Source organism: Manihot esculenta, chromosome 6 (genome assembly GCF_001659605.2).
Source record: "Manihot esculenta cultivar AM560-2 chromosome 6, M.esculenta_v8, whole genome shotgun sequence".
NCBI classification, from domain to species: Eukaryota; Viridiplantae; Streptophyta; class Magnoliopsida; order Malpighiales; family Euphorbiaceae; genus Manihot; species Manihot esculenta.
The window spans coordinates 2,099,362-2,123,843 of NC_035166.2; the positions used below are offsets into that span (position 1 = coordinate 2,099,362).

Below are 24,482 nucleotides of genomic sequence, written 5' to 3' on the forward strand. Positions count from 1 at the left end.
TTTAATATTCATTAATTCAACTATTAAATATTACTATGAAAAAATAAATAAATAATAAAAATTAGTGTTTTAGTTTAGCACTAAATACTATCACTAAATATTATTAATATTTAGTTAATCTGACCTAAATACTTCTTATAATTTTGAAAATTTAATTGAAAGGTCTATTCAATTAAATTCACTGTTACCATTAATTTTATACTGTAACAGTTAAATTCTCTTTCATTTTTCCCGTATAACTAATGATAATAATGGTAAAAAATAGCATCAGCTACAATTTAAATGTGTTTTCAAAAGTAAAATTAAAAAAATATATACACTAACTAGTGAATTTTGCAGTTCGAAATGCTAATGATAGATTTATAGCGATTAAAGCAGGCTGTTTTTACAGTCAGATGGAGGTTAAATGTATTGGGACAATGACTTTTTGAGAGGCGTTGAGCTGAATTAAAGAGTGCGGATGAGATCGAGTTCTTTTCGAATCGGATGCTCAGCTTCTTATTGTGTTTATATGATTTATCACCTTTTGATCTTTTAATTCAAGATTATAAATTGCTTCTATTCAGTTACAAAGACGTAAAATATGGATTTATTCACTGATTTGTAAATTGCTTTGAGTTAAAAGATATTTCTCTTTGTTTTTTTTTTTAAAAAAACTGTGAATTTTGCAATTCCACTAAAATTAAATAATTTTTTCATTCAGAAAAAAAGGCTAAACCAAAATCCACGCATCAAGTCAACTACACATTTTAATTAAAATACAGAAGGAGAAATCAGATCAAAAAAAAAATTTCCATAAAGCGAAAAAACCGCGTATAAAAAATATCTATATGCCAAATGTCAATATATTATTGGAACAACTAGGACTGCGTACCCCACTTCTTTGACCATAACAGATCAGCAGACTTACCTTCCAGCCTCCACTTTCCAAGCGCACACCTTTCATAGGAACTTACAGAAGCTAATTAATAATTAATCAAATCATAATTATAAAATCATATAAATATTAGGAAAAAAACACTTCCATTCAAAGAAGGTGACTCAAAATAAAAAAAAAGGAAAAATTTCAAGGTTCTCCAAAACCCTCCCTCGCTTCTCTTCCTCGAAAAATCTCAGCTTCCGTGTGGTTTTGTATCTACAGATCGATCAGTCAATCTCTTGATTAGGTCGATCTCTTCATGGCTGGTCGCGGATCGTATGGACTGGGCCCTCGATTAGGTCAGATTTCAATTTGAATGTCACTTTCTCGTTTTAGATTAATTCTTTGTTTATTAATTTTTCCTTTTTCGTGTAGATTTAGATCCACTTGGTTTTTTGCTGTGAAGTTTCGGAGTTGTGGTTTTGTTTGATTCCATCTAGATGTTTGGTTCCCTGGAAACTCTTTTGTGCCTTGATTTTTTCATTGAGGAAAAAGAAATGAAACTCAGTTGTAGTTTCTGCTTAGTTTCAATGGTTGCGCCTTTTTATCCCCATCTATGTAGATAAATTTTTGTGCCTTGACGGAAACCTAATTAGTCAATGAACGGATAGAGAATTATGTTGCCGACCAAGTAGTGAAGGCTATCCTTTAGTTATCTGTTTGAGGTGTACTTAATTAAATTTAACATAGTCAAGTTCCTTACTTAAGTTGAACGTTTATGCTGTTATGGTATGACGGATTTTGATTTCCTAGTCGTCAGGTGCAGAACTTGAGATCAAACTTTTTTCTTTTTTCATTTTTTTCCTTGTTTTTTTTTTCTTTTTTTTGGGGGGGGGGGTCTATGTAAAATTGAGGATGACGAGAAATAGGATTAAGGAGTGTTACAGAAGAAATAATAGAACATTTTCTTTTCAGTGGTGGAGGAGCTGTGACAAGTGGCAACCTAGTTCTTCCCTTGTCAGTTGTTTGTGTTCATAAATATACCATTTTACCTTCCAAGGCACGACTAGTTCATTGCTGCCACTTGGTGATTTCCAGTGGTAACGTCCATGCCGTATTTCACTTATTAGCCGATGTTGAAATATCTTTATTTCTTTACCCATCAGTAGCAATTACATGTAGGAATCAGAAATTGTGGTTTCCATCTTGAAATTTCTGTGATGGATATAGTTCTGTTATCCCTCTGTGAACTAATTGATATTCTAATTATTGCTGAGGTAATTTGGATGCTAGAAGTCTTTTCCATGTTGAAATGCCCTGGACTAAAGTTCCTCAGTGTCGTTTTTGATTAGCACAAGCCTTAAACTGGATTCTAGATGTTAATAACGGATTGGCAACGTGATATGTATGCCTTAATGTTTTAAGCAATTCACAAGTAGAACATACACATATTGGCAATGTCATATGTATGCCTTAATTTTTAAGCAATTCACAAGTAGAACATACACAGCAATTCACAAGTAGAACATAGATAGCAATTCACAAGTAGAACATACACTACATACACATAAAGGAAGAGGGAGCAATGGAGTTAAAATTCTTCTACATCCTAGAAGACTATTCAGTTTATGCCTTTCTTGTTCCATGTTGATTTGGACAGCATGGAAGCTGTTGTATCCTATTATTTACTTAATATTTTTGGACACTTTACCTTGTTGCCTATTTAATATATAGGCAAAAATGTTTATAGTTCTGAGGTTGGTCTTTCACCAACGTGGTTTGAGTTATTATTTCAACATTTACTTGTTGATTTCTCTTACATTTTGCTTATTTATTTATTTTTTCATCTAATATACCTATAATATTTCACTTTACATTGATCGACTTAGATTTTTTGTATGTGCAGATATTCAACAATTATTTATAGAAGCACAACACCGATGGTTGAGACCTGCTGAGATTTGTGAAATTCTTCGTAATTATCAAAAGTTCCATATTGCTCCAGAGCCTCCAAACAGGCCACCGAGTATGATTATTTAAACTAATATAGAACTGTTGGAGCATAGGATTGCTTTAAGTTTGTCTATTGCTTGGAGTCTTGTTTACTATAGCAAGGGATGAGAGTGGTTGACTGGTTGGTCATCATTAATTGTTAATTGCATAATTGATGGAATGTGTTATTGTACTTTAGGTTTGGCAAATGCAAACTTGCACTTGCAATTTTTTACTTATTCATTGTCACTTCATGCAGTTTAGCATTGAATCTACTGCTTAGCGCCTCTTGTTTGTCTATAGCAGTGGCCTTTCTTTAGGCATTTTGTTGCATGTGGAGTATCTTTTGAGCCATGTGGTTTAAGAAAGAATAAGATGAAGCTTCATGAAGTCATATAGCATTGACATAATACGATTTCTAGGCATAATGGATCTTTTGGATGATTCAGCTTTTTAAGTTACTGGTTCAGTGGATTATAATGAATAATAATCGTCTTACTTTGGGGAATGTCACTTTAGTTTTTATTTATTAGCTTTGACAGTGACTCCTATGCTAAGGAATTTACGTTGCCTTATTTCTCAAATATGGAGTTGTTTGAGGAATTCTGATTTTGATCACTTATGTACTTGCTTTAATTTTCTCACTTGATTTGTTTAATATCTTTGAATATCTGACTTTGTTGGATTTGAGTCTAATTGATCATTTGGATTTTGCTTTTAGGGCAATCTGCCTTTGAATTAATTGAAGTGGAGATTCTCATGTTGTTCTTGTTACCTGCCTCTCTGTTTCTCCTTTAATTTTCCTTTGTTATGCAAATATTCTAAAATCGTTACGTGCTTATGAAAGGATTTTAGACAGTTGAGCTGTATTAGTATAAATACATATATTAATCTATAAAATTTCCTTTTGCAACTGGAGTATTTATTGCTAATTTTCTCTGTTTTACTTTTTTTTATACATATGTTAACCTTGTGATATATTGTCACATGCATGCACGTTTATGCACACTGCAAAATGTTCTATATGATTTTCTGAAACTGATATTGCGTATTTATAAGTTTGAGTTAATTATTATCATTTTATTGCTGCTATTTATAAATCAATTATACCCATGAATTGATGATTTATGTTTAGAAACATTATAGCCTTGCACTTTCTCTACCATGCTAGGTGGTTCTCTCTTTCTTTTTGATCGGAAGGTTTTGAGGTACTTTAGAAAAGATGGACATAATTGGAGGAAAAAAAAGGATGGAAAGACCGTGAAGGAAGCTCATGAGAAGCTGAAGGTTAGTTTTCAAATGAATGGCCTTCATTTGTGTTTCCAGCATGCTTGTATAATTAAGTCTATCTAGAACTTGTTATCCACAATGCTTCTTCAAAATTGCAGCTTGGATGTATAAATAAAGGCACAAGGTTGCTTTAATGTGAAAATTTGATGTATAAATAAAGGCACAAGGTTGCTTTAAGGTGCAAAAGGGCCTTGGAGCCTAGGCACAAGGAGCACACCTTGGAGATGTAGGAGTATAACTATAAGACACGTAATCCTACGAAAAACAACTCTTCATATTAATAACATGAAACATTTGTAAGTTTTATGTTGATGTTTTTGAAATCCAAATAAAAATAGAACCAAAGATGTTAAAGAGGTCTTGTAATCCTACATTCTGCTAAATGACAATAAACCCAAAACAACTATAAGAAAACTACTAATCGTCAAGAGAAACATACTCTCTATCATCATCATCATCATCTTCTTCTTCTTCTTCTTCATCAAACTTCAATTCACGAGTTTCAAGGTTCTCTTCTTCTTTATACTTTTTATACTCTTCAAATCAATCTTTTCTCTCTTCCTGTGTATTTAAGGAGCATTGGCCCTCAAATTAGAAGCTGATGCTTTCGATACTGTGTGAATGATCTTATGGTAAGGTCACTTGTGAAGTTGGATGAAATTGTTGAGAATTCAAGGTCAAGTGACATCAGAAAAAAACTGCAGAAACGGCGCCAGAGGCTCTCCTTGGTGCATGCCTCATGCGTTTCTTAAGGCATGTGTCCTTGTAACGGTAGCCTACATGTAAAATTGAAGCCTTTGAGGCACTAGGGGGCTGTATTCCTTGCACCTCAAGTGTGCCTTTACCAACTGTGCATCTTATTATCCTTTTGTTTGAATTCTTAATTTCTTATGTCTTAATCAGGGATTTGTTTATGAAAAGATTTTCATGCAATTTCTAAAGTTTGACGTTCTTCAAGCAATTTTAGGTTGGAAGTGTTGATGTATTGCACTGCTATTATGCCCATGGAGAAGATAATGAGAACTTTCAAAGGCGCAGCTATTGGATGCTTGAACAGTAAGTATGAGCTGATTTAGGACTTGATTTCATTAACAATTTCTTAAAAGTCAATAGCTTACTGCAATTAATCCTTGGGTGGCTGTTGAAATGTCTTAATGTTCTCTAAATGTTTTCATACTTAAGTCACATGTAAATCAGTATCAAATTGTAATGTCCGGTATTCTTCTATTTGTGTCCCATTCCCAGGTCCTTTCTTCAACTGATCCAAAAATAAATAATTCTTCATTTGTGTGTGTAGCTGCATCAAGTTCTTGGAAACTTTCTGATGTTTTTGGTAATTTGGTTGCGTTGCAAAGTTGGAATTTATCAACTTTTTTGGGTCTGTTTATATTCTAAATTCACAAATAATAGTTGTCAAATGCTTTTGGTCTGTGCATTGATGCGACTCCATGTTTTGGATCTTTGCCAAATCATGACTAACTGAATATGGATAGAAGAAAGTAAGGAGCTTATCCTTATTATTCTACTTGACAATATTTATGGGAGGTAGTATTATGCACAGAATTGCTCACAGCAATCATCATACAGCTATATTGTGGAAGCTTTCTCTATTATCTGGCCCAGATTTTGGAGATCTGGTAAGAATATGATCATGTAGAACTAAACTAGAACAACTGCAATTGGTAGTTCTATTCTGAAAAAAGAACAATAATGTTTTTAACAATTGAAAATTGGTTAGTTTAATTATAACATTTTACATGACCAAAAAATGAAAACCCTAAAGTATCATAGATTCAGAATGTTAACCCAACCAAACTGAATTTAATTATGTATGCCAAAATAATCAAGTTTAATTGGGTTTGTGTGAGGAATAAGTAGGCACTAAAGAATAACATTAGTAATTGGTGTTGGTTTCCTCGTTTCATTTTTGTTATTACCTTATAAAAATCTAGCCACAACCCTGTTATGTAACAGATCCGTTCTGTTTAGTATAGCTGAGATTGGAATATAGAGGAAAGAATCGGAAAAGAAAAGAAAGAAGCAGAGAAAAGACTGGAGAGAGAAGAGGAAGAATAGAATTCAGAGTGGGGAATGAGAAGTTCATTGATAATACTCTGGATTGGCCATCTCAAAGCTATTCCAACTCTTTGTATATCCTACTTACTGCCAATTACATATTGGAGAGCTAGTAACTGCTGCCTAATTTTCCCTCTAGATGCTAGCTTTTGTGGACTTTTCTTGCTTCACACCTATTCATGCACTTCTCATTATTATTATTATTATTATTATTATTATTATTATTATTATTATTATTATTTTTCCTATACTTAAATTTCCTTTGTAACAAACCCATTATTTTTTTAATGCCTAGGGCATGTTCAATTTAGCTGTTGGTGATGGTAGCTGATAGCCTTTGCTAGTAGTTGATAGTTGATTGTTGATGATTGATAGCTAGTAATCATTTGGCAGTTGCTAGTTGTTGCTGTTGATAGGTTTCTTTTAAATATATGTTAATATATCTTATATTGTTTTATTTAGCTTTGTTAGTTCATTGTAATTTATTATATCTTATTATTTTATTTAACTTTATAATAAAATAATTAACAAAATTGCATTTAACTTTGGTGTGTTATGCAACTGTAGGATCCTTGACAAGGTGAAAGGAAAGTCTTATAGATTGTGATTAGGCAAATTATGTTGTATGCGAGTGAATATTGGCATCTAAGTTACAATGTAATCACAAGATGGATGTGGAAAAATTGTGGATGTGAAGGTTGATGTCTGATATAATGATATTAGGAAGGATCACATTAGCAAGGGAGTGTATGTATTGTTGAGGATAAAATGAGAGAGGTTCCTTGTTTTTGAAAGATTATTTTGGTAAATTTATATGAAGGTTGATCTTGTTCGTTCTTTTATCTTCCCAGGATCTCTTTTCTGTTTGCTAAGGCTGTAAGTGAATGGATTCAATATTTTGATATTGTATCCATTAGTGGTTTGGTCAATAATGAACAAATGATTGTTAAAATTGTAAATTTAAATTGTGTGTACGAGTAAAGAAAGGGCTATCAATGAGATTGTTCAACTTATCTAAAAACATCTTTTGTGTAATATGTATATATAAAAAGGCATCTTGAGACTAAGTTGGAGCGATCAAGCAGTATTCCCTGTAGCCTTTCTTTTATTTTTCAATCCCTGGTTTCTTTCTTTCAAAAAGAATAATAGGGAAAAATGTTAATTACAATGGAAAGAAGTGGATTTGTTTCAGTGTGAAAGAGGAATTTTTTTTGTCAATTATGATTGGATTTTGGTGCCATAAGCACCTTATGGTCCCATGTTTATTGATAAATTTTTATACAGAAGTGGGGGAGTTTTAAGTGGACATCGCCTTCATATTTCAAATTTGCAATGCTTTATAATTCCGTTTTTCTTTTCCAAATATTCCATTTGTAATACACTGTTTCTAATGCAGTTTTCCCTCATGTTCTCTGAAACTTTGAAGTTGCACCTTTAATTTTTTTAAAGAAGTTCTTTAATTGCTTATGTGGTTCTCATTATATTCTTTTCTGAAAAAACTTGCTAATATTTTTTTTTGAAATCATCACAGATCTTTTTTCGTTTGTTTGTTGTTTTATTCTCTGTTTGATCCTTATTTTTTTGTTGACTGCTGCAGGGAACTGATGCACATAGTTTTTGTCCACTACTTGGAAGTGAAGGTTATACACCCTTCTTATTCTTCATTGTAGTTGTTGCTTTGGGATGGTTTTAAGTAATACATGCTACTAAATTCAGGTCAGTTTAGTCCTAATTCTCTAAAGTAACATCATTTAAAAAACATGTTTTCCATCAGGGTAACAGGACAAATAGCAGCCCTTCAAATAGCTTAGCTGCAAGTTATAACAAAGAGCCTTCAGGAAATACAGATTCAACAAGCCCAACTAGCACTCTTGCATCCTTTTGTGAGGATGCTGATTCAGGTATTTTGTGAGCATTTTCTATTGATGTTCATCCCCTTTTATTATTATTATTATTTTTAAAATTTAAACTTGCAGTGCTCAGAGGACTCGATATAGATTTAAGTGTTAAAGGTGTAGGAACAGGATGTTATCTTTTTTGGTGATTACTTGGAGAGAGTGAATAAGTCCAGAAACACCTTGGAGTTGAGGCGGGTGATTCTGTACTGTGTATTTGGTTGTAGGCTATGCTTGTATTATTCATTCGTTTGTTTCTGTTTTATAATTTTTGTGAATAGCCTTTCATTTTGGTGTTTTAATGTGTATGAGTATTAATGTCTGGTAACCTTCTTAGTGTTTTTTCCTGTGGCCCTTTTTCACCCGCTCCATCCTCAAGGAGAATTTGATTTAGCTATTAGCTGGATTGAGATTTTAAATTACTATGCTCATAATACATTTTTCACTCTTCAATCATGATATAATTCTTAATTGCAATTAATGTGCGATTAATGTAGCGGATAGTCAGCAATCAAGTGCTGGACGCCACACTTTTCTTGAGTCACCACAAATGCAGAGTAATCCTGCAATAGACAAAATAAATGCTGGTGTTTTGAGTTCAGAATTTCTGCATCATGGCTCAGGTAACTTTTTTTGTTTTAACTCATTTTTACAAAATTTCCATCCACTTGTAACATCTATATTTTAATTTAAACTTGATGTTTCCTGAAATTCCATAGATAATCGAGAAGTTCGGTCATCAAATCCTGTATCAGGTTCAGTCTCCTATGTTCACAGAGATGGACCTGGAGCTAATGGTGGTACTTGCATTACTGAATCTGAGAGCTTGGCCTCCTGGGAGGAGGTCTTGGAACAATATGCAGTGGGAAACAAAAATGCAGCTTCCAATTTATCAGTGACTTCCAATCACTCTAATCCTACTGGTATTGGAAGGAATGAGATTTTCAGTGAGATTTTAGCTGGTGGGGGTGCTGCTAAAGATGAGCTCAGTGGTTCTTTGACAATGGAATCGCATTGGCAGGTATTTATCTTCCTCATGTATCTACCCTTTATTTTTTTCCGTACTTTAATTGTTGAATAACTTGAGTGAAAAGTTTAACAGCTGAGATGGTAAAGCTTTTTTTTTTTTTTTGCTTTTCTGGTTTCTATTTTGTGTTCTCCAGGATTGGTGAATCACAAATGCCTCTATGTGCAAGCACATACATTGCTTGCTGCAGCTACCATTGTTTTGCTGTGTATCTAGTGAAATTTTACATGAAAATATGAATTGGCTGTTTGTGGAAAATTCATTTTTAACTTTGTGCTTTTTGTTCTCCAATGGTGAATCAAGATCATCTATAAATGCTCGTATGGATGAGGGTGTGTGTTGAGACTGGAAGAGAGAAAGAGAGGAAGGGGTAGGGAGGGGGAGAAAGAGAGATGACAACTTAACTGGATGGGCCCAGCCCCTCTGAGAAACCCCTCCTGAGTCCTGCATGAAGCTTTTATTGTATAATCCTGTGGAAAGCGTGAACCACCAACTTAAAGCTGTACACTGGAAAAAAAAGTTAAGCTTTCATAGAGAAACGACTGTTCCACTGTTAATGAAATGGCTGTTTACCAAAACCAAGTACATGTTCATTGGATATGAAATAAAATTTCCTGATAAACTAAGTAGTTATGCACTCAATTGTGATGTGTTTGTATCCCTTGAGTTTACAGTGTGCTAAGTAATTTGTTACATAATTTCTGGACATTATATGCCGGTTTTATCATGCTTATGGCATACTTTAATTGGTTTATTCAGATTCCTTTCGAGAACAGTTCCTTGCACTTGCCAGAGGGCTCTCTTGACCAGACACTAGATTTGGAATTTGCGTACAATTTGGATCCTAGGTTTTTTGATCAAAGAGCTCATAATGTGGATCTTCAAAATGCATTTGATGAAATTTTCTCTTGTGCTGTTCAGCATAATGAAGAACTTGTGCAGAACAACCTTCAAATGCAGCTTGCAAATTCAGAACCACATCTCAGTATGCAGACAAAATCTGAGAATGAAATTTCTGTGGGAGAAAATAATATATATGCTTTTAAACCAGCATTATTAGGTGGAGAAGAGGGCTTGAAAAAAGTTGACAGCTTTTCTCGGTGGGTTACTAAAGAACTTGGAGAGGTGGATGATTTGCATATGCGGTCCTCATCTGGTCTTTCATGGAGCACTGTTGAATGTGGAAATGTGGTAACTGAAGAATCATTGAGCCCCTCTCTTTCACAAGACCAACTTTTCAGCATAATTGATTTTTCACCAAAGTGGGCATATGCAGACTCAAAAACAGAGGTATTTAATATCTGTTTCTTATGCAGAAAAAAGCTTTTATGTTAACTTGCTAAATTATAGCTTCAATCGGTCAATTATTTGTGGTTTTCACCAATTTTGCATTCTTTATTTTCTTTTAATTGTTATGCATTTGCTATGCATTTTTTTTTCACGTTTCTGTTGGTTATTTTAGCTCTATTCACGTTTATGTCATAAACATAGTTGTTAAATCGAGATTTGAATTGTGAATCGAAATCTTCATTTCATGAATTGAGAATCGTGAATCGAATCGAATCATAAGATTTGCTAAGAGGAAATGGCGCCTCAGGAGAGGGAGGCGAGGTCCTCTCTCTTCTTCTATGCTGGTTGCACATGCCACTTGTCAATTAGGGCCCTCCATCTTTTACTTTTTGTTATTTAATTATTTGATCAAATTTAAATTAGAGTTTTGAAACATGCACAATGATGATCACTGTCTGCAGTTGAACAATTCATAAGTTATAATATAGAACTATAGACCACAACAATAATATGTTATTCTGTTATAAAGAATACTTCTAATTAGCTAAATGATAATTATACATTTACCAGAAATGTTATTGTAATTTTTGATAATTATACATTTACCAGAAATGTTATTGTAATTTTCTTATTTTTAGAACATATATTATTTTTACTTTTTAAGAATATTGAATCTTACAATTTGATTTGATTTTTGATTCATAAAATAAAGATTTCAATTTTCAACTTGACAACTAGGGTCTCCTTCCCTTTTATCCCATAATGTCTCTCATCCTTTGTTTTCTTTTCACTTGTTCACTTCGTTTTTTCCCTTTTTTATTATTGTTATTTATTTATTTACAATTGGATGAAGTGTAAGGATAGGGAGTGGGCAAGACTAGTTCTCTGTAATAGTGGATAACTTCAAAGTTCAATTTTGAGTCCATTATCTTTCCCTAGTTATGGATGAGCGAACCATTTATATTCAAGATGATCTTCCATGGCATGTTATTTAGATGATGTTATCTGTCTTAATGGGTGAATTAAGTGGAGGAGTTAATTATTAAAAGTTGGAGTTGTGGAGAAGTACTAAGCAAGGATTTTAAGCCAAGTAAAAGACAGAATACATGCAGTGCGATTTTAACTCCAGTAGAAGTAAGGGAGATGAGTTTGCTTGAATGAGTTTTAGTGCCTAAACACAATCAATTTAAGTATTTAGTTTTTGTTACATAGAAGAACAAAGTTTGAGATGATAAGATAACCCATATGATTAATATAGGATGGATGAAATGGAAGAGTGCAATGGGTATATATGTGATCATAAAATCCTTAACAAAGTGAAATGTAAGCTAATAAATTGAAGGCAAGTTCTATAGGACTCTGGTCAGACCAACTATATTGTATGAGAGTGAATGTTGGGCTTTAAGATCCAATGTATGCATAAGATGAAAGTGGTGAAAATGTTGATGTTAAAACAGATGTTTAGTGACACAATGATGTATAATATTAGAATAAACACGCCTGTCGGAGAATACATATAGTACATATTGTAGATAAAATAAGAGAAGGTTGTTTAAGATGGTTTGGTTATGTCAAATGCCAAATGCTTTGGTAAAGAAGTGTGATAAGTTAGTGGGACAGGGGGGAAACCTGGGATGACATGGAGGGAAGTAGTATAATTACTAGTCTTGAATATTAATGTGGACTTGGTGTCGAATAAAGCTAAATGGTGACAAAGGATCCTTGTAGCTGGTGATTTGGGATTAAGCCTAATTTTTAGAATTGATCTCTAAGAAACCATGTATATCATTATCTTTCACTCTTAAATAGACAGGTGTTAATACATCATATTCTATTGATTATGCATTCTTATGTTTTGTCTCTCAGCTGTTATATGTTGCCATATTCTGATAATTCTGGAATTAAAAATTCCACAAGATATTCATATTCTACACGGAGTGCATGCTTGTTGAATCCAAAGGAGGGTTTAAATGCAAATTTATATTTCTTAAGAATGTATGGTATGAATTTTTAATTTTATAGTCTAAAGGTGAATTTTAACTGCAAATTTATATTCTTAAGAATGTGTGTGAATTTGAACTTTATAGCAAATGTTATGTTGTGTCTCCCCTCTCAAAATGAGCATCTTTACCTTGCACCTAATGACTCTGCCATACATTCTTATTTATTTATGTTACTTTTCTTCTTGTAATTATTTCATGGAGTTGTTCCTGCTTATTCATGATTTTGGAATGTACTGCTTAATGTCTTTTAAATTCTATGTGGCAGTGCAAGGAAAATGAAATTCCTTATCATTTTCTTCTGTAAAACAGGTTCATATTACTGGAACATTTTTGAGGAGTCAGCAAGAGGTGGCAAAATATAACTGGTCTTGCATGTTTGGGGAAGTTGAAGTACCTGCTGAGGTTTTGGCAGATGGGATTCTTTGCTGCTATGCTCCGCCTCACAATGTTGCAAGAGTTCCTTTTTATGTTACATGTTCCAACAGGTTGGCTTGTAGTGAAGTGCGAGAATTTGATTATCAGGTGGGCTCTGCTCAAGATGTAGATGTCAAAGAAGTTTATAGCGCTAGTATCAATGATATGCATCTTCATCTACGACTTGAGAGGTTATTGTCTGTGAGATCCTCTAGTGCTCCAGATTGTCTCTCTGACGGTGCTAGAGCGAAGCAGAGGTTGGTCAGTGAGATAATTTTATTGAGGGAGGAGGATGAAGGATGCCCAATTGCAGAACCAACCCCTGAGAGACCTCTATCCCAAGATGAAATAAAATGGCAGGTCCTTCAGAAGGCAATGCAAGAGAAGTTGTATTCATGGCTTCTTCATATGGTAGCTGAAAATGACAAAGGGCCAAGTGTCTTGGATGATGAGGGGCAAGGTGCACTACATTTAGTAGCTGCTCTTGGTTATGACTGGGCTATAAAACCAAGCATAACTGCTGGAGTCCCTATCAATTTCCGTGATGTGAATGGATGGACAGCTCTCCATTGGGCTGCATTTTATGGCAGGCAAGAACTAGATGTTTCCAACTTTTGTTTGACCAGGGCTTAGTTTTGTACAGCATTTGAAAAGCAACTTCTATTGCTTGTTCGTTGGCACAGAGTCTTATTTCTAATTTTAGGTTGCTTTTTAAACATTAAGATCCAAATAAAGTAGTTCTGTGGTATGCATTGTTGTATTTATGTGTATTAGAAATGAGAGTTATATAAGTTGTGTAGGGGATTTCACGGACATATAACCTCTTTTTATCTCTGTTCCCCAAACATGTAGATTTAGACAAGGATGCCATTCTGTTATGTCAATACTGACAAATACTTGAAACTCTTTTCCACTTATCTCTATAATCTCTCGAGGAATATCTGCTCCAACTTCTAGGACGATGTTAGAACAAATTCTTCTTAGATGCTATGCAATTTGCAGTATGTTTTACAAATGGCAAACTTATAGTTTCTTGAAAAATTGTGGAATGCAGAGAGCAGACAGTTGCTGCCCTTGTCTTGTTGGGTGCAGATACTCGCGTATTGACAGATCCATCTCCAGAATTTCCTTTGGGTAGAACTCCGGCAGACCTTGCTTCAGGCAATGGACACAAAGGAATCTCTGGCTTCCTTGCAGAGTCAGCTTTGACGAGCTACCTACAATTGCTCACTCTAAATGATCCAAAGGAAGGTGTTGCGCCAGATGTCTCAGGAATGACTGCTGTGCAAACAATTGCAGAGCGGATGGCTACCCCTGTGAATGAAACTGATGTGCCTAATTTGCTACCACTGAAGGATTCCCTGACTGCTATTCGGAATGCCACGCAAGCAGCTAATCGTATACATCAAGTATTCAGGATGCAGTCATTCCAGCGGAAACAGTTAACTGAGAGTGGTGGTGATGGATCCAATATATTTGATGAGCGAGCTCTTGCACTTATAGCTGGCAAGACAAACAAGCCTTCTGATGGACTAGCCAATGCTGCAGCTATCCAGATCCAGAAGAAGTTCCGTGGTTGGAAGAAGAGAAAAGAATTCCTGATAATTCGGCAAAGAATTGTTAAATTACAGGTTTGCTCCTGCCTTTTTTTTTTCCACCTTTAGAATTGCTTGATTTATTTATTTTTTACTTGAGAAATTACCTGAGCAGTAATTCCATATTGCCAGTGTTGATTCTGCTTGAAAAATGGTTTATTTTAAGATCAGTTAAAGCTAAAACTTGTCAGAAGCAATGGAGTGGGGATGAAATTGTCTTTGTTTTGACTTGTAGAAACATAGGAGCACATATTTTGTCCAAGATTCTACTTTACAAGCATGGCTGCTTGTTATGGATCAGTGTGTCTTAGAGCTGATTAGCTACACAAGGTTTTTAGCTGGCTGCTAATCAACAGAGCGTGCATGCTTTCTTGTATTATTTGGACATTTGAAGTGCTACATTTACAGATGCTGCATAAAATTAATAAAAAAGGAACCTATCATTAACCTTTTATGTTTTTTGGGTGAGTGTATTATGTTATAGTGTTTATGCTGACTTGTGACTGCGTCATATGAAGGCCCATGTAAGGGGACACCAGGTAAGGAAGCAATATAGAACAATCATCTGGTCAGTTGGAATTTTGGAGAAGGTTATCTTGCGTTGGAGACGTAAAGGAAGTGGTCTGCGGGGATTCCGTCGAGATGCACTTACTAAGGATTCTAATGTGCAATGTGTGCCTGCGCCTGCACCTCCGCCTCCGCCTCCAAAGGAGGACGAATATGATTTTCTGAAGGAAGGAAGGAAACAAAATGAGGAGAGGCAGCAAAAAGCACTATCCAGGGTGAAATCCATGTATCATTGTGAGGAAGGACAAGCTCAATACAGGAGGCTGCTGACTTACTTTGAACAACTCCGGGAAACTACGGTATACTTGCTTGTCTATTTAAGTATGCATACTAGCTGTGTCTATCCATGTGATGCATAGGTTCTTTGTTTATTTTTGATTTATTAACATTTTAAACTTAGATTTTATTTTCTAATACAATCTACTTTTCCAGAGTAACATAAAATATGTGATGTATTCTTTAATCACTGTTCAATTTTTTGTGCATTGCATCTTCTAATTTCCATCTCAAAGCCATGCTGTAACCTTAGAATACCCCAGCCTACGCATCTTCTAATTTTCAACTCAAAGAGATGATGAGACACAGTACCAAGCCAGCCTTGTCATTTCACGTTTTGGAATTGTACTATGAGAGAAACTGCATCTTAAAACCTATGCGCCTAGGGTTTTGTATTATCTTGGTATTTTTCTGCACTGCTGTTTGCACATGCTGGGATGTGGAATAAATATTTGAATGATTCAAGTCCTTTTTGAAAACTGCCTTAGAATTGTCATTTGCCTGCAATCCTGTCTTTGATTTGATGGTTATATGTGGATTTAAATGTCACGCACACACAGTTCCCTTTTTTTTTTGGCCAGAAACACACAAACAGGGTTTAAGTTTAACTGTAACAGGTTTTTAAGTAAAATTCTAATAGATTGGCAACACTCTTTCCACTATTTTCTTTCAGGAATCTGAAATGGTAGTGAGCAGTCCTAGTGAAATGAGGTATGGTGATGAAGAACTTTTTGATTCACTTTTAGACGACGACACTTTCATGTCAATAGCATTTGAGTGAACTTGATATTCCTCACCTGTAGATAGATGAAATGCCCTAACTCTTATGCCTGGTATTTATGTAAATATCTAACCGATGTAGAAACTAGTACCTCTTTGATAAGAGCGTTTGTATACTTAGTGTGGACAAGCAAGCAGATCGCTTCTCGGGTTCTTCTGAAGATGCTGCTTTTTAATTCTCGATGAGGGCATTAGTCTATTTGTTTTATTAGAAAGACAATACTTGTAATAATTTATTGTTTGTAAGAGTGATTTGTAGCATTTGATTTTAGACATTTTGTTTATTTGGGTTGAAGCATTGCTATTTCAGAGCTTACTGAATTTTAATTCATTGATTGTTTGCAATATACGGTCCTCTATTAAGAGTAAATAAAACATTTTCTCAAAAATTTTTCTTTTTCAAGGGTAATTAAATAAAATCAGAAGGAACATATATGATTTGCACCAGATCTGCATGCTGTACTTGCTGTAGCCCGGATGCTGTAATCTAAGATGGAGGCACAATAGCTTGGAGAAGGAAGAAGAGTGATCAATGGAAGCTTGTTTCTCCGCAAACAATTTTTCAATCTTCTTTCTTCTAAACTCACCAAGCTAACTTTAATTTTCCACAGAATCGTCTGTTTAGTTCGGACCCTTTTCTGCACCAAGCCTCTCCAAAACGGTGCTGTTTTTGCTGACAACCTGGAGTGGGGGAATGACATGCCCTTTGCCTGAATGTCACTTAGAATCCATTATATCATGTCCAGAAGCGAACATGTGTTTATCAACTTAATTGCTATCCTAAAAATGATTCTGACGGCGACGGAGCTATTGATGAACATTTTCGCCCTACGATATCCTTTTTGTTTGTCCTGTTGTGCTTGTGCTTTGGATACCCTGTTGACGAGCGATGAGAGTCAAATGAAACAAGTTTCAAGAATCTGCAATAATCACAGTTGTTCTTATATATATAAGTTCAATGCCTCGATTCCACTAGGGCGGTCAAGGGCAAAATACTTTTTTAACTTTATATTAAGAGCTTAAATTCAAAGTTTAGAAAAGATACTTATATTATTCTATCTCATCTTTTAAGATAATATCAAGTGTCCCCTATTTCAGGAAATTGCTGTTCCTCAGCCGTGGAAGGATAGTAGATTTAAACTTTTTAACTACAGGTTACTTGAAGATGTAAAATCATATTATAAAGCATTTTGATCTAATTTATTAATTCAATCCTTCTTTGTTAAGCTAGCCCAATAGTTGTGCTACATGGATTAGGTAAATTATCAGTATAGCTAAAGTAATAAATTTTGTAGTTTTGCTTAATACTGTATACTAATATTAAAAAATTACATTAATTTTAAATATTAATAAATTTTATTTTTTCAATATATTAAAAAATATATTATATCAAAAGGGAAAATAAAACCTATTTTTTAAAGTAGAGAGTATTATTATTTTTTTTTCGTTGTGAATATAGAACTTATTTTAACTCCCGCCAAGTTTTAAGATGATTGAAGTTTCAATGAATTGAAGGTATACCCCTCGTTCAACTTAAAATTGATAGATTTTAAGATGACTTAATTAATCTAAACTTTTACTCCAAGTTAAATTTTCAGAATTTTGCAATCAAAATAATTTTGCAACCGGCAATTGATTCAAATCTAACTTGAAATCCTTTTTATCAACACGCTCTCATTCTTCCTTCTCTTCTTTTTTCTATTTTCCGCCATGTCCTACTCCGTCCAGACAGGAAACGAAAATCCTCCCCTAATTTGAAGAGTGAATCTATCTCTCATCTCTGGACGGAGTTTTGCTTCCATTAATTTTTACTTTTTCGTTTTTGTTTTCTGTAGATCTATGCTATTGTGCCTTTGTTTGCTGCAGATGCTCTCACCCTTGGTTCTAGAGTGTCACCCGTCTATGGTGTGCATATAGAGTAGGATTCTGAGCAGCGCATTGGCTGGAGCTCCTAGAAATGGTTGAGCGTCTTCCTCTCCTCATTCGGCATGTAGGAATTCAGTAGCCTTTTTTGTGCATGACTCTAACTCAATGAGCATTGCCACCCTCGCGTGTCTGAGCTTTGTAGCATCTGGGTTCCGGGGTTCGACTTCTGTGCACCCAGCATTGCTCCTTTGTCCGCGTCGGCGCCTTCCCTGGGTTCTTTCCCATGGCTACCATCGTCATGTTGCTTTGACTGTATGCTTTTGTGCCTTTTCCTCTTTGCAGTTGAGCTAAGGCAACCATTATTTTGGAAAGCAGCTGGTTAAGTGGCATCCGCGACAAAGGCAAAGGCCTTTTTTCTCTTCACCAGCTATTTACGGTTGAATTGTTTAGGCCTTTGGCTGTAATCTTTTTAGGCTTGCATAGAACCAAAGTGAGAGAATGGACGTGAGATGCTCCTTTCAAAATCATCACCGCTGATTAACAGAAAGCTATTCATAATGGTACTGGGGATGACGGCAGCAACAACAACAATTACAGTATATAGTCTCCATCAACTGGGAAGGAAATGTGAAAGTTGATGCACATGACTATATACATTTAAGTAATGTTATATCTCCCTTACAAAAAATTATTTCATACAGCTAGTGCACTTTTGCATATATAACAGTGATATAATAACTATTGATTATGGCGAAATCTACATAAAACCAATCATAATCAATGGTTGTAATACGATCATTATATAGATATAGTTGTATTATAAAATTTCTCCTTCCTTGCGCTCATCACACGCGCATAAAATATGTGCAACTGATAAATGAACGTGTGCCTGGGTTCAAATTCAGAGTTGTAATGAAGCTAATTTCAGTATTTCATTTGGAGTTGTATATGGATGATGATGCAGAAAATAAACTGCTTCTCCCACCTGGTATGCTGACAAGTCTCTATCAGTGATATTCTGATGATAAAAAGAGCTGCTTTGTGCCATGTCCTTAGTGTTTGAGTCGTCTTCCTTGTACACCACGTAAACACCACCCTCCTTTACGTAAAACCCAGATGGCATTCGCACCGAAACATTCACTTCATCCCCTACTTCAAACTCATTTCCAAACTTCCAGCAGCTCAACCATAGCATATCTTCATCATCTTCTGGGATTCCATAGAAAGTTGGACTATAGCTCCAGTTTATACCCTTGGTTTCATTGTTGATTTTGGCATAATGACCAGCAGCATGCAACCAAAACACCTGATCGTCGCGCGAGTATAACGTACATAAATTTAAGCCGCAGACTTTGTGACCAGGAAGTGGATTTACTGTAAAAGATAATGAGGACCCCATGCTTTTATGGATGAACCAGAATGGAACCTGATTCCCAGCAAAGAAGAAGCTGAATATGCCACATTCTTGCAATACCTGAGTCATTGAATTATTGACCCTTTAACATTGCATTCAATAAAATTAACAAAGAACATAGAGGCAACATCAAGGTATTTAAAGACACCAATACTAAAGATACAAAGGGTATAATAAGTGAGAGAAAGAACCTGCGGAGTCGTCCTCCTTTCTCTGTTTGCTATGGCATTGAACATTGTCACCTCAGTACTCCCGAAGGATGCCAAGTCGAACAAGCCCAAATCATTTATCATTTCTGCGTCCATATTTACAATTGGTTCTAGCTTGAACAAGCCTTGCACTTCAACAAGTTGTTCACAGCCAAACAGTTCCACCTGCAAAGTTCTCAGCAAATTTGGCAGATTTGTAATTATTTCCAGTGATGTACAGCCCTCAGCCTTTAATTCCTCCAAACTTGCTGGAAGCTCTGGAAGAGATTGGAGCCTTGTGCACTTGTCTAAGCAAAGGTTCTGGAGTGTAGTAAGGCTATTGATGCTTTCTGGAATACTGTGTATCGGGTTTCCTTTAAGATCTAAAATTTCCAATGAGCGAAGACAACTTAGATCATTTGGAATAGCAACATCTGATAGATTGCAGTCTGCTAGACTTAAGTTTACTAAATACGATGGTAAAACAGCCAACGAGAAACTCATCTTTTGTGGACATTTTCTTGGTAGCAACCAAGAACAAAATGTTGAGTACCACGGTACATTTACAGCTTGTAATTGATTTAAACCAGTGTCATCTGCATAAAGAACCTTCAACAATTGCAGTTGTTTCATCTCCTCAGGCAGGTGATCAAGTTTTGAGCAACCACACAAATTAAGTTTTTCAAGAGATTCCAATAAACCAATTTCTCCAGGAAGGGACTTCAAATTTTTGCAGTCTCTTAGGTCCAGTAAAATAAGCCTTTGAAGGTTGCCAATGGATTTGTCAAGCTCAATCAAGTTTATGCAACCTTTGAGCTTCAATCTCTCAAGAGAAGGAAGTCCCATGAAGTTGGGGGTTATAACAAGGCCATGGCAATTACTGAAGTTGAGGATTTTCAAGTTAACAAGAAACTGTTGCAAAGAAAAGCTAATTAGTAAAGTTATCTGCTAGATAGATAGATGGAGACACACAGACACACCACACACATAGACACACACACACACACACACACACACACACACACACACACACACACAGATAGAGAGAGAGAGAGAGAGAGATTAGTTATATACCCTTGTTCCTTTCCAAACATTTATCAGGCTGCTGTTGCGCATATCAAGAACAACAAGCTTCTCCAGGTGAAAATTATTTGGTATACATTTTAAAGGAAATCCACGCCAAAACAACCATACTAAACCTTTAGGAAAGCCCCCAAAATCTCCACTGAGTTTAACATAATTGAGTTGGAGCAACTTCATTCTGTCCATCTTTGCAAATGCTTTTGTTTTCAATCTTGCTTCATACAATGAATTTGATAAACCACTATTCACAGGTTGCCATGAGAAAAAACCAAGGTGATGTCTTTTTGAATAATTTCCTTGGTTAGGAGGAACCTCTTCATCAACAGAACTTTCATGAAGATGTTGTTTTGCATAAGTTTTAGCAGTATTATCTTCCTTTAACATCTGTAGATTTAGCATGAGGCCCTTGACTGTTTCTGTACCCTGCTTTGCCCATAGAAGAAGTTAAAAAACTAAAGAATAATTAGAACTGAAAAATATGGTAAGCATCCACATAAAAAAGTTAAATACGAATTATCTGCTTACAGCATTTTCTCTCAACACATTGAATGCATCTTTGTGATGCCAAACTCTACTACGTTTCCCCGGTTCCTCAGGTGATTCTTGACGAACAATTTCTCTTCCCATGTCTCTAACTAATTGATGCATCATCAGCTTGTTTGCTTCGTTAATTGTCAAAAGACACCTACCAATGAGATTGTTAATTCCAACCACTGTATAGAATTTACAGCCATCTAGAATGCTAGCAACATAATCTTTGTCCAATCCAGTGAAGAAACAAGCTATGTCAAGGAATAAATTTTTATCATGATCATCTTGTAGAGAGTCATAGCTTACTCTAAGAATCTTTTGAATTTTACTGTCAGGAATTGCTTCCAACTTTTGCAATGCACTTTCCCAAATATCTGCACTTTTGCCTGAAAGAGAGGAACCCAGAACTTGAAGAGCCAATGGAAGACCACTACAAAGACTCGCTGCTCTCTTGGATTGCTCCTTGAAATCTTCAATAGGAGTAGCTTGCCCAAAAGCATGCCGACTTAAAAGCTCAAGTGATTCATTATCATCCAATTCATTAACTCTAAACATCCTACTAACTTCATGAGCCCTTAAAAGACGCTCATGTCTAGTTGTTATAATAATTTTACTTCCAGGAAAAAACCATTCTCGCATTCCAATTATTGCATTTAATTGGTCCAGTTGATCCAGATCATCAAGAACCAGAAGAACTTGTCTGCGACATATAGCAGCTTTTATTTTAACAATCCCTTCATCAGCATTGTATATTTTGTTAGTTTTTCCCTTTAGGAGATCTGAAAGAAGTTGTCTTTGCAAGCGAACTAAACCATTGGGTTGTTCAGAAGTTTCTCTCACATTTGGAAGAAAGCTTGCACCATCAAAGTTGTCGAAGTTCTGGTTGTAAACAATCTTCGCAATAGTTGTCTTACCAATTCCTCCGACTCCATAGATTGTGGCTATGCCAATATCATTTGAGCCATCTTGTAACCACAAGTTAATAGCAGCTATACGAGAATCTATTCCAACTAAATAGGGAGCAACATTCAGTACTATGCGGTTCAGCTTATTTCCAACCTCTTTGACAACATTTTGAATAAACTGTGACTGGTACCTGCCAAAATCAAAACAGAAATAAGAAAAACAACCACATTAAAGCAATCATGTAATAAGTATGGTAATCTTGCTTCACCAATGAATCATTTGGAGCATTGATAAACCATGAAAACGGAGATTTTGAAGTGCATTATTCAAGACTAGAATTTATTCTCCGGTTAACTTTGAGAAAAAAAGCCTTCTATAATGGAGTTGCTCTCCATGTGTGTATTATGTGAAATAGAAGATAAAGATATATCGAGCCAATAATTTTTATGTTAATTTTCTGAAGTGGTAACAGAGAATGCCTTAATTCTCAAAAATTGCAGTAACTGTAGCATCTAGCAATTACATCTCTTAGCATATCTATCTACATAAAGATGCATATGATTTTCCTTTCAAGAGAATAATTCCATTTAACAAAATGCAAAAATGCTTAAATATTAAAGATACATATGAGACTGAAGACTAAATAAAAGCAGAGTCAGTACTTCTCCAAAACTCAAGTGCCATCTTATTAAGATGGTTTTGTTTGTTATTTTCAGTCTCAAATTCCCAATTTTATTCCTTTCCCTCAGTCATGATCATGTTAAGTCCGCTAAATAAAACTACAATTTTACCATCTTTCACAAAATGATTTCCTAATCTGCATAATCAATGACCATTACACACAAAATTCAACTTTCCCTTTATCAAATTTGGTCAAATTAATTGATTTTTGGTTTCATGCAGTCTTGGGAATAGCTGCATCTGGAATCAAATGGCTAAAATTTTCTATTAATTCTTTCAAAAAGAAAAAAAAAATCTTGATAGTAAGAGGATATTTACTTGTTTTCTAAGACCATTCCTCCCATATCTGCAGCTTCTCTAAGAGCTCTTCTCCATCCTTCCACCATATCCATCTCCTCCTTGAAGGCCATTTCATGTCTAGCAAATGCTTCACCATAGCTCCCAATCTGCTTCCCCACTTGGGATGGATCCACATCATAGAAAACTGGCAACACAATGTGCCCAACAGTTCTCCTACGTTCCATAATCATCGCAAGTTCATCAAGACACCATCTTGAAGATGCATAGTCTTTTGAAAGAATAATTACAGACATTCTTGATTCTAATATTGCTTTCATAATTTCTTTCTCAATATTTTCACCTCTCTCAATTTCATCATCATCTCTGAAAGTGCGAATCCCTGCTTGAATTAGAGCTGTGTAGATGTGATCAGTGAAATTCTTGCGGGTGTCTCCGCCTCTGAAGCTCAAGAACACATGGTAAGTCCATCGGAATGATGAAGATGAGGACGCTTGACTTGTTCCATGAGCCATTTCAAAGCAAGTCTGTAAGGAAAAAATCAGTAGATTGATGAATGAGAGGTAACCCGAGATTGATCAGGGCATTGAATCACGAATTAACAGCAGAAAAAGGATAACAAAAATGCAGAGAGAGAAGAACAAGAAAAATCAATAGATTGAGGAATGAGGAGAAACCCAAGAATTATCAATGGATTGAACTACAAATGAAGAGCAGGATTAGGATAAAAAGAGGTTGCAGAGAGAGAATAACAAAAAGAAAATCAATAGACTGATGAATGAGGAGACACCCAAGATTGATCAATGGAATGAACCACAAAGGGAGCAGGAGAGGATAAGAAAAATGCAGAGAGAGAAGAACAAGAAAAATCAAGAGATTGATGAATGAGGAGAAATCCAAGAGTGATCAATGGATTGAACTACAAATGATCAGCAAGATTAGGATAAGCAGAAGATGCAGAGAGAAAAGATGAAGAAGGAACTATGAAGTCAGAAAGAATGGGTGAATGCTTGACTTTTGTACTAGTTCATGTTTCTAAGAAATTTCTCTTTTCTGGAATAATGAGAATAGAATACTTTGCCATTAAAAATTCAAAAGAATTGTCATTAGTGGATGCAATTAAGGAATGCAATTAAGTTCTTATTCCTCTTCCTTCCAAAAAAAAAAAAAAAAAAACAACAAAACAAAAAACTTCTTATTCCTTTCAGTAATGAAATAAATTTCATTTTATTTCTCAAATTTATTGTTTATATATATATATGTATTATTTAATTACAAAATAAATAAATAAATAATATAAAATTTAATAAAACCCATAACTTATTCACTTTTAATTTAATGAGAAATAATTTAATCTTCGCATTTTTCTATTTAAAAAAAAATATTTTTAAATTATAATAATTCATTTCTTTAAATTTTATTTTTTAACGATTTAATACTTTTAATTTGGAT

At 34.9% G+C, this 24,482-nt stretch overlaps 2 protein-coding genes across 4 annotated transcripts; one reads left to right on the plus strand and one right to left on the minus strand.

Moving 5' to 3' along the window:
• The first annotated feature begins 1,014 nt into the window (after positions 1 to 1,014).
• LOC110617655 (calmodulin-binding transcription activator 2) lies at positions 1,015 to 16,335 on the plus strand. Of its 3 annotated transcripts, none has more exons than XM_043957853.1 (13): positions 1,015 to 1,218; positions 2,766 to 2,885; positions 4,023 to 4,138; positions 5,109 to 5,197; positions 7,815 to 7,857; positions 7,992 to 8,118; positions 8,610 to 8,735; positions 8,868 to 9,133; positions 9,899 to 10,429; positions 12,742 to 13,436; positions 13,901 to 14,477; positions 14,960 to 15,307; positions 15,958 to 16,335. In XM_043957853.1, exons 1-13 carry the CDS (start codon positions 1,179 to 1,181, stop codon positions 16,063 to 16,065), a joined length of 3,186 nt encoding a protein of 1,061 aa, XP_043813788.1. In that variant the 5' UTR covers positions 1,015 to 1,178; the 3' UTR covers positions 16,066 to 16,335. The 3 variants fall into 3 exon arrangements, with proteins under 3 accessions (XP_043813788.1, XP_021616290.1, XP_021616289.2); XM_021760598.2 differs by having other exon boundaries at positions 1,016 to 1,218; positions 8,832 to 9,133; XM_021760597.2 differs by lacking the exon at positions 1,015 to 1,218 and adding an exon at positions 1,936 to 1,959 and having other exon boundaries at positions 8,832 to 9,133.
• Positions 16,336 to 18,647: 2,312 nt separating this feature from the next.
• Positions 18,648 to 24,151, minus strand: LOC110618142 (disease resistance protein RPV1). The gene is made up of 5 exons (XM_021761208.2): positions 23,052 to 24,151; positions 21,141 to 22,242; positions 20,607 to 21,038; positions 19,536 to 20,444; positions 18,648 to 19,404 (listed from the first exon to the last, which is right to left on the minus strand). Exons 1-5 carry the CDS (start codon positions 23,543 to 23,545, stop codon positions 18,832 to 18,834), a joined length of 3,510 nt encoding a protein of 1,169 aa, XP_021616900.1. The 5' UTR covers positions 23,546 to 24,151; the 3' UTR covers positions 18,648 to 18,831.
• Between the last annotated feature and the right edge of the window lie 331 nt (positions 24,152 to 24,482).

Excerpts from the sequence above, each read along its gene's own strand:
- LOC110617655 (XM_021760598.2), top strand. The coding sequence starts at position 1,179 with ATGGCTGGTCGCGGATCGTATGGACTGGGCCCTCGATTAG. Across the intron at positions 4,139-5,108 it reads AAGCTCATGAGAAGCTGAAG|GTTGGAAGTGTTGATGTATT; the intron begins GTTAGTTTTCAA and ends AAGCAATTTTAG. Across the intron at positions 8,736-8,831 it reads ATTTCTGCATCATGGCTCAG|ATAATCGAGAAGTTCGGTCA; the intron begins GTAACTTTTTTT and ends GAAATTCCATAG.
- LOC110618142 (XM_021761208.2), bottom strand. The coding sequence starts at position 23,545 with ATGGCTCATGGAACAAGTCAAGCGTCCTCATCTTCATCATTCCGATGG. Across the intron at positions 22,243-23,051 it reads GGAATGGTCTTAGAAAACAA|GTACCAGTCACAGTTTATTC; the intron begins GTAAATATCCTC and ends TGATTTTGGCAG. Across the intron at positions 19,405-19,535 it reads AAAGGAGGACGACTCCGCAG|GTATTGCAAGAATGTGGCAT; the intron begins GTTCTTTCTCTC and ends TCAATGACTCAG.